The 7646-nt window shown below is 31.5% G+C and overlaps 1 protein-coding gene across 6 annotated transcripts in view; it reads left to right on the top strand.

The window, feature by feature from the left end:
* The window catches only part of Pde9 (phosphodiesterase 9), a 681542-nt gene that overhangs the window by 449237 nt on the left and 224659 nt on the right, over positions 1 to 7646 (top strand). For all 6 annotated transcript variants that reach the window (XR_010843511.1, XM_067047644.1, XM_067047645.1 and 3 more), the window contains one exon: positions 2462 to 2510. Coding sequence is in view for 5 of the 6 variants with exons in the window: in XM_067047644.1 (XP_066903745.1) it covers positions 2462 to 2510 (49 nt within the window). In the remaining variant the exon portion in view is untranslated. The remainder of the gene's footprint in view (positions 1 to 2461; positions 2511 to 7646) is intronic.

Here is a 7646-nt window from a genome sequence, read left to right as displayed (position 1 = left end):
ATAATCTCATTTGAAGTTCTCTTGTTTTTTTTAATTTCTTTCTCCATTTGATTGAATGCACTCCAACTCATTTTTCTCTCATTTCATTATCCTAAACTCATAATTACAATATGTTTGTAAATGTACTATTAGACAATAGTGGTTATCGAGAGCTAGCGTTCAAAAAATCAACTTAAGAACATCGTCTTGCTGGTCCGCTCCTGTATCCCTGTTAGTTGGGTGGTTTTAAATTACTTAGTAAAATTAATTAGTTCGAAAACATTTATTCTTATGTCAAGTTACATAATACTATCTCCGAATAGAGGAATGGGAGTAGATTGTTGTCTTCATGGCCCTGTTTCATAATAAAGTACAAACTAATACTATTAGTCTTGTAGATTTATCTTAATTCAATTACAGAGACTTCCACAATAGTAACTTGTACTTTAGTATTTTTTAATTCCTGTAATATCACTAATAGTCATCACTATCATGAAAAAAAATAAGTACTAATATTATTACCACACTAGTTTCTACACTTGTACTATGAACTAATACTAATAGTTTTCATTATGAAACAGGGCCCTAGTGAGTTTTGCTTCACCACCTGCCAGGGACTCTATTTAAGAGTTTTGAAATGGAATTTTATATTAATTTAAACAATTTTTTTAATTATTGTAAAAATTTGAATTGAGACATTAAATGTGTCATTAACTTTTGTTATTTGTTAAAAATATATCTTATATTGTTTATTTTTCCTTCATAGCAGTATATTAATAAGAAATAATACATCTCTTATACATTTATTTTTATTTATTTATTTTTTTTTATGAATTACGATTAAACGAATTTTTAAACATCCGAACCACCATTAGCAACATATTAACATAATAGACGCTCATTAATTATTATTCATTAATTTAAATGAAATTCATATGGCTTATATATACAGATTTATTGATTTAGCAACGTTTCGGGGTATTTTTCCGCATCTTCAGGTTTTCTCATACCTGTATAGACAACTTTATCCATTTACTAATTAAAATTTTGTCGAAATTGTTAATAATTTAAACAATCTAAAACTTCTGGTTTTCATAGATTGCATAAGTTATTTTTATTTTTGACAATTTCTTTATTAATAACTCGATGAAGTTAATTTTACAAGTATGAGATAACCTGAGATGAAGGAAATCACTCTAAAACGTTCTTAAATCAATAAAGGCGTTTTTATATATACAAAAAAAAAATCATAGGAATATTTATTATTTATTAATTTTTTTTCATCTTAATATTGAAACTTTTCCAAATAACGACATCAATATTCCTTAAAAGAGAAATTTCTCTCTTAGTCACTTTTAAAAATTATTAAAAATCATATAAATTATATAATTATCATTTAGTGTATTTCTACCTTACTATTAGACAGTACCTACAAGTATTTGCTATGCTAGAATTAATAAACATTCATTTTCATAAGAATATGTTTACTCTCATATGTATTAATGTTTCCTAATGTGAACCCTTTGCAGTTGCCTCCTGAGGTTTTATGCCAATCATTTCAAATCATGCTAATCTGTTTAGCTTCATCTCATTTCATGATGAGGAGATTGTTATATTGTCCAAAGCCATGAGCCGCGCAGGTTGAGTGGTTAAGCATCAGCTTGTCAACCGTGTCCAAAGTTGTACCGAAGTTTAGTTTAGTTCATGTTCCCGATTCAACAGGGAACAAGGTTAAGGGCCTCTAAAGAGAATAGCTGAGGGGAGCCACCGATCGCATCCTGCCTTCCTGTGTATTAGCATCTTGTCAAATTTCGGGTTGTACGGAAATCAGAGTCTATGCACTCATGTAGAACAATTCTGGTAATAGCTCTGACCGACTTTATCGTTTCCGAACTCCGAAATCAGATGCTAAGCAGTTTTCACTTGAATACTTGGTCTGTTTGAGACAAATTATATTATTTATTCTTAGTATTTTTGTCTATCTGGGTTATTTACTAGCCTTATTACTAGAGTTTTATTTTGTTTTTCAATTTGACATTAATAAAATATTTATCAGGATGGACTATCCGTCCATCCTCAGGTGTTTATTCATTTCCTAATTTGTAGTTTAAATATACATCCTTATATAAATGCTTAATAGTCACTTTTTTGTACTGTACTAATTGAAATTTTGTCAACTATTAAATTTTTATATTGTTACTTTATATTCTTTTTTTTGTGCTGACCCTTGTAACCCACCTACTTACTAGGTGGTGTGAAATTAAAGAAAAATAAAATTTTGTAAGAAGACTAGCTAATAACCCAGGAAGAAAAATATTATAAATTGGTGCTTTAAAGCTTTTAAAGTAAATTCCCTGAGACTGCGTAAAATGAACAGGTAACATCTATAACCAAATTATTTTTAATTCATTCTCTATCCTTATTATAATTGTAATTAACTGAATAAATATTTTATTATAATCTCGTTTCTTTATTGTTTCAGGAATGCTTATAGATGAAGTTAATATGGATTTGGTCTGTTTAGAAAACAGGTAATTTCAATTTATTTTGAAAAGTATATTATTTATTTAATGTTAGAACGAGGGGCTCATGTAGAAATAAATACAAAAGGGCATTTCATTTTTTCTCTTTTGGGGAATATGAAACAACACTCAGATTCAAGATTAATAATTATTAATCAGAACTATATTCATAAATGTCCATGTTAAAAATAGCTAAAAGACAGAACTAAATTTGAAATTCTGATTTGCACATGCCTAAAATCGGCGTGTCAGAGTGTCATTTATACGAAGGCTTGCTTTACCAGAAAATTAATCTATTTATGAAAAGTCTCCCTATGGTCTTATATAAGGGTCAAAAGAACTTCTGTGAATAGAAATATAGTACGAGGGTGGTCTGAAAAGTTTCCGACCTAACAAAAGTACAAGACATTTTTTCTGATTATTAATTTTTCAACAGTCTTCTTGTAACTCTACACACTCTTCCTAGCAACGCTTCCATCTCTGTAACCCGTCCAAAAAGTACTCGGCCTTTTTCTCTGCAAAATAATTGTTCACGATGGTGATTTCCTCTTCATTTGATGAAAATATTTGTTCTACGAGCGCAATTTTTAGATGAGGGAATAAAAATAAGTCGCTTGGGACTAGATCTGGTGAGTAAGGTGGATGGTCTTGCAGTTCAAACGGTAATCCGTGGATTTTCGTCATGTAAACCGCTGAGGTGTGAGATGGTGCTTTGTCTTGGTGAAACAGGATTTTCTGCAAATGTGGCCGTTCAGCAAAAGTTCTGCCTTCTGCTTGTCAAGTAATGATGCGTAGTAAGCTCCTGTAATGATTTTTCCTTTTTGAAGATGGTCGATTAAAATAAATCCATGACTATCCCAAAAACCAGTCGCCATCACTTTCCCAGCCGAGAACACAGTTTTTGCTTTTTTTGGAACCGGTTTCCCCTTTTCAGTCCACTCTTTGGACTGTATTTTTGTTTCGGGCGTATAATGGTGTATCCAAGTTTCACCTACAGCAATTAATCGGCGCCTAAACTGCGCCAACAAAGCGTTGGAAATGTTCATTCGAACAGATTTTTGGTCTAACTAAGCAAACGCGGTGCCCGACATGCGGACAGCTTTCTCATAACTAAATGTTGATTTAATATGTCACAAACACGTTCTTTTGACATAATCATAACCTTAGCTATCTCTCTCACTTTAATTTGGCGGTCGTCTAGCACCAGAGAATTTTGGCGATGTTTTCGTCGGTAGTTGCAGTTGTTGGACGTCCCGAACGTTCATCGTCTCTCAAGCTCTTACGGCCACGTTTAAATTTAGCTGCCCAAAATTTCACTATGGCAAATGATGGTGCGGAGTCCCCATTCACAGAATCCAACTCACCTTTGATTTGGGTAGGCGTATTGCTTTTTAAAAACATAACCACTGCGCGTCCAAAATGGCTGAAACTTTAGTGGGTAACTGTCAACTGGTGAGCAACTAAATTCACTTACTTTTATTTACGAGTTCTGCCATCTTCACGTTGCGGTCGGGAACTTTTCAGACCACCCTCGTAGTATAGTCCATGGACCTAGGCGTTACAAATGTTGAGTCAAGGTAAAGGTACGGGCATATTCTTGACCAGCCTGGCCCAATATACATTAAAAAATATTTGGATAACAGTACACAAGTTGCACAATATATGGTAAAAGCGCGTCATACTCTACTTCAAAGAGAAACCTGAGTTAAAGAGGATGCCGACAGCACCCTCGGCGCTTAGGTTTACGTCGAAGTTAATAGGAATGTCCGCTATTGTAATCTTAACTGAAACAGAAGACATTGAGTGATTAACTCCTAATCCTCTGCCACACCTCTGGAATTAATCATAAAGCCTTTCTTTTGGCTTCACTTTTCCAGACAGATCTTACTCCCTCCATTATACTCCTTCCTCCAAAATTATATTGCTGTGGGTTATAACATGTACCATTTTTTTTTACTCATTTTATTATTATTTACATATTTCGACTGTCGCCTGCCGGCCTTAAAGTTTATAAACAAAATCCCACCGGATTCTTTTCAGTTAATTTTTGACATGTATTCAAATGACCCGATTACCGGATATAAGCGACTTTGACTGACCTATCTTCTCGTTATGTATAAATGAGAACACGCCCACCTCTATATCGAAGTGACAATTGTAAGCTACTACGAATATTTGCCTCTAATGTACACTTCGGTATTAGACATTTAAACATTTACAACCAATCTTGTACCGACTACCCTCCTCTTCAATTTCGTAAATTTTGTTACCTATTGATCCAAACTTGTGTACAGTCTGTGGATCGTATTTATTCATGAAACCTTTTCAAAGAAAAAACAAAACAAGATTACAGTTTGGATATTATAATGAAATGTTTAAGTTAAGCCATAAGTATCTCAAATTCTAGTAAATATCATACCAACTCACATTTTACCAGTTCAGGCATCAGCGAAGCAGAAATATGTGTTTAGATATGTGATTAGTAGGTATTCCACATCTCAAATTAAAAACCTATAGATACTCTTCAAATATAAACGGAGTATCATTCCGAGGTAGTTTAACATACACATAATTTAAAAAAAACAGGAACACAGTTCTTTTTTTTATGTTATGTAATTTGTTTTAGGATTGTTTTTTACACTTGAGGTGTATGTACTATTCTCGATCCAAATTCAACTCATATTTGAAACAATGCTTTGTTCTGAAATATTTTAACATCCTAATTGAAGTACGTAGATGTGGTTAATTAAAAGAAAAACTTAGTATTTATTTTTTTTACGTATTTGTAAATAAGAGTTGAAAAATAACTTCGCTAACCAGCAGTCTGTTCCATCGTTTTAATAGTCAATGTTTGTATTATAGGTTAGTTAAAAGTTATTAAAAAAAAGGAGTTACCCTCTTACCAGCCAATTTATCGCTGGGACCTTGATAGTTCTTGAAGTCTGCAGCTGAAAAAAATAAATAATAAAAAAAGGAAGTAGTAAACTTATTATTTATTAAAGAATGAAACATTTTCCAGGGGAAATTTCATGTAATGGAATCGATAAAAGAATAAGTATAAAACTGCTCTGGAAAACTTTAATTAATTTTTTTATAAACTGTTGTAACTTTTGTGCCAGTACTAAATCTAAAGTTATTGATTGTTTTTTTTTTCTCTTGGATCTTTTCTATCTATTGATTCTTATTATACCCTATATTTGAGCAGAAATCATATTTTATTATGTTACTTTACGATAAATATGTAGTGGTTTAATATGGACTGCACAGGGAACAATATTGCAGCGCCATGAAAAATTAGTAATATAAAGATGTGTTTTGAACTACATTTTATTACAATAAACCTAGTCTTTGTTGACAACGAATTACGTACATTAACACAATGAACGTATGAGTCATTTATTTATTCTTCATCCTATCTTACCTTTTATACAATGTGATCAATTAACATCATGGACTATGTAGGGAACAATATTGCAGTACCATGAAAAATTAGTAATCTAAAGATTAAAGATCTAGAACTGCATTTTATTACAACATACCTAGTCTTTGTTGACAACGAATTACGTACATTAGCACAATGGACGTATGAGTCATTTATTTGTTTCTTACCCTATCTTAGCCTTTAGACAATATGGGTGTTTGTAACAGTGGGACGTACGAGTGACTTTATTACAACCCACTGCTACAATCATAACATATAAGAAGGTTTATTTTTTTATCATGTTATAAAAATGATTATTTGCATTTTTCAGAAGCTTTAATGCAACAACGTAGTCATCGAATATACTCATTCCATGAACAACGCCTAGAAATCTCATTTATTGGAAAATATTTTATTTGTCCACCTGGAACTTTCTGTCGTTTCTCTGGCTGCTTTTGTTTCCCTCGATATTCTTTTACTGCACATCTTCATAGTCAGGCTTCATCACTTTGTGTGATTGCCTTGAGGATCCGTGTCCATAGAGCAATCTGGTTCCGCATTAGCTAATGAAATTCGCTTTCTCATTTTTGGTTCTGGATTTTCTTAAGTCCTGTGATTATGCCGTTATGTCTCGGGTCCTAAATGATTTCTGCACTTCTTGTTTTTTCCAATATTAGGGCCAACACATCTTTACACTTAGATTTCTTGATATTTTTTACCTTACGTCGATTGTTCAGTCCACTTTTTACACCACTACTTTAATTTTATAAATATATACTAATTAAAGTATGAACTCAATTTCCTCTCTTTTCTTTCCTTTATTGACCATTCATTTTACCCTAACAACCATAAACCGGGTACCACTAAATTTCTACAAATGTAATAAGTATAAGAATATTTATGTAAATTGTTGCTTGCAGAGGTAATTCCTATTTACTGCAATGGCAACCTCTTTGGATTAGAGATAAGAGTGTCTGTGTCTATCTATCTTACGTAGTTAAACTGTGTCAGTTTATTTATTCACCTATTTTTTGCCTAGCTTCATCTATTTCACCTGTATTTCATCACCTTAATCTATCATCATAAATTCACCTACCTAATTTCTATCTTCTGTCAAGTTACATTTTTCACCTCTGCAAGTATCCTTTAATTTTCATTTATTTTCTTCTCACATTTTCTTTTATTGTTTCAACATCATTTTTATCTATCAAAAAAGTTTTTTTTTTCTATTTTATCAAGCATTTTATCATTTTTCTGTAGATTCTTTATCTTTTATATTTTCTTCTATTTTATTTCTTCTTTATTATTTTTTGTATCTAATTTTATTAATTTACCTTTCTTCTTTATTATTTATTTTATATTAAATATTGTTTAAATTTATTCTTTGGTTTATCTGCTATATAATAATCCATGTTCACCTTTTCCTCTCTCTCTCTCTCATTATATACATTCACATTAGATCTACGAATTAACTAAGTTTCTGAAAAACTTAAAAAAAAAAGAAAAAAGAATTAGGTACAGCTCATTAACATCTATATCAGACGGTAACGAATAGATCTGCTTCCTGTATTTTTTATCGTGAAATTCAATCTGGGTTTTCTTATCAGATGTTGTCATTATATATTTAAATCCTTATAAATTATGATTAGAATGTATAATTTATTGGTAAAGAAATTTTTAAATGGTGCTAAAAAGTGATATACAGGTAAAGTGATTTATTTGTA

The sequence above is a fragment of the Halyomorpha halys genome, unplaced genomic scaffold (genome assembly GCF_000696795.3).
Source record: "Halyomorpha halys isolate HHAL.00 unplaced genomic scaffold, Hhal_1.1 Scaffold46.1, whole genome shotgun sequence".
NCBI lineage: Eukaryota > Metazoa > Arthropoda > Insecta > Hemiptera > Pentatomidae > Halyomorpha > Halyomorpha halys.
Note: the sequence above shows the minus strand (reverse complement) of the source record. Positions and strands in the feature narration are given on the sequence as shown.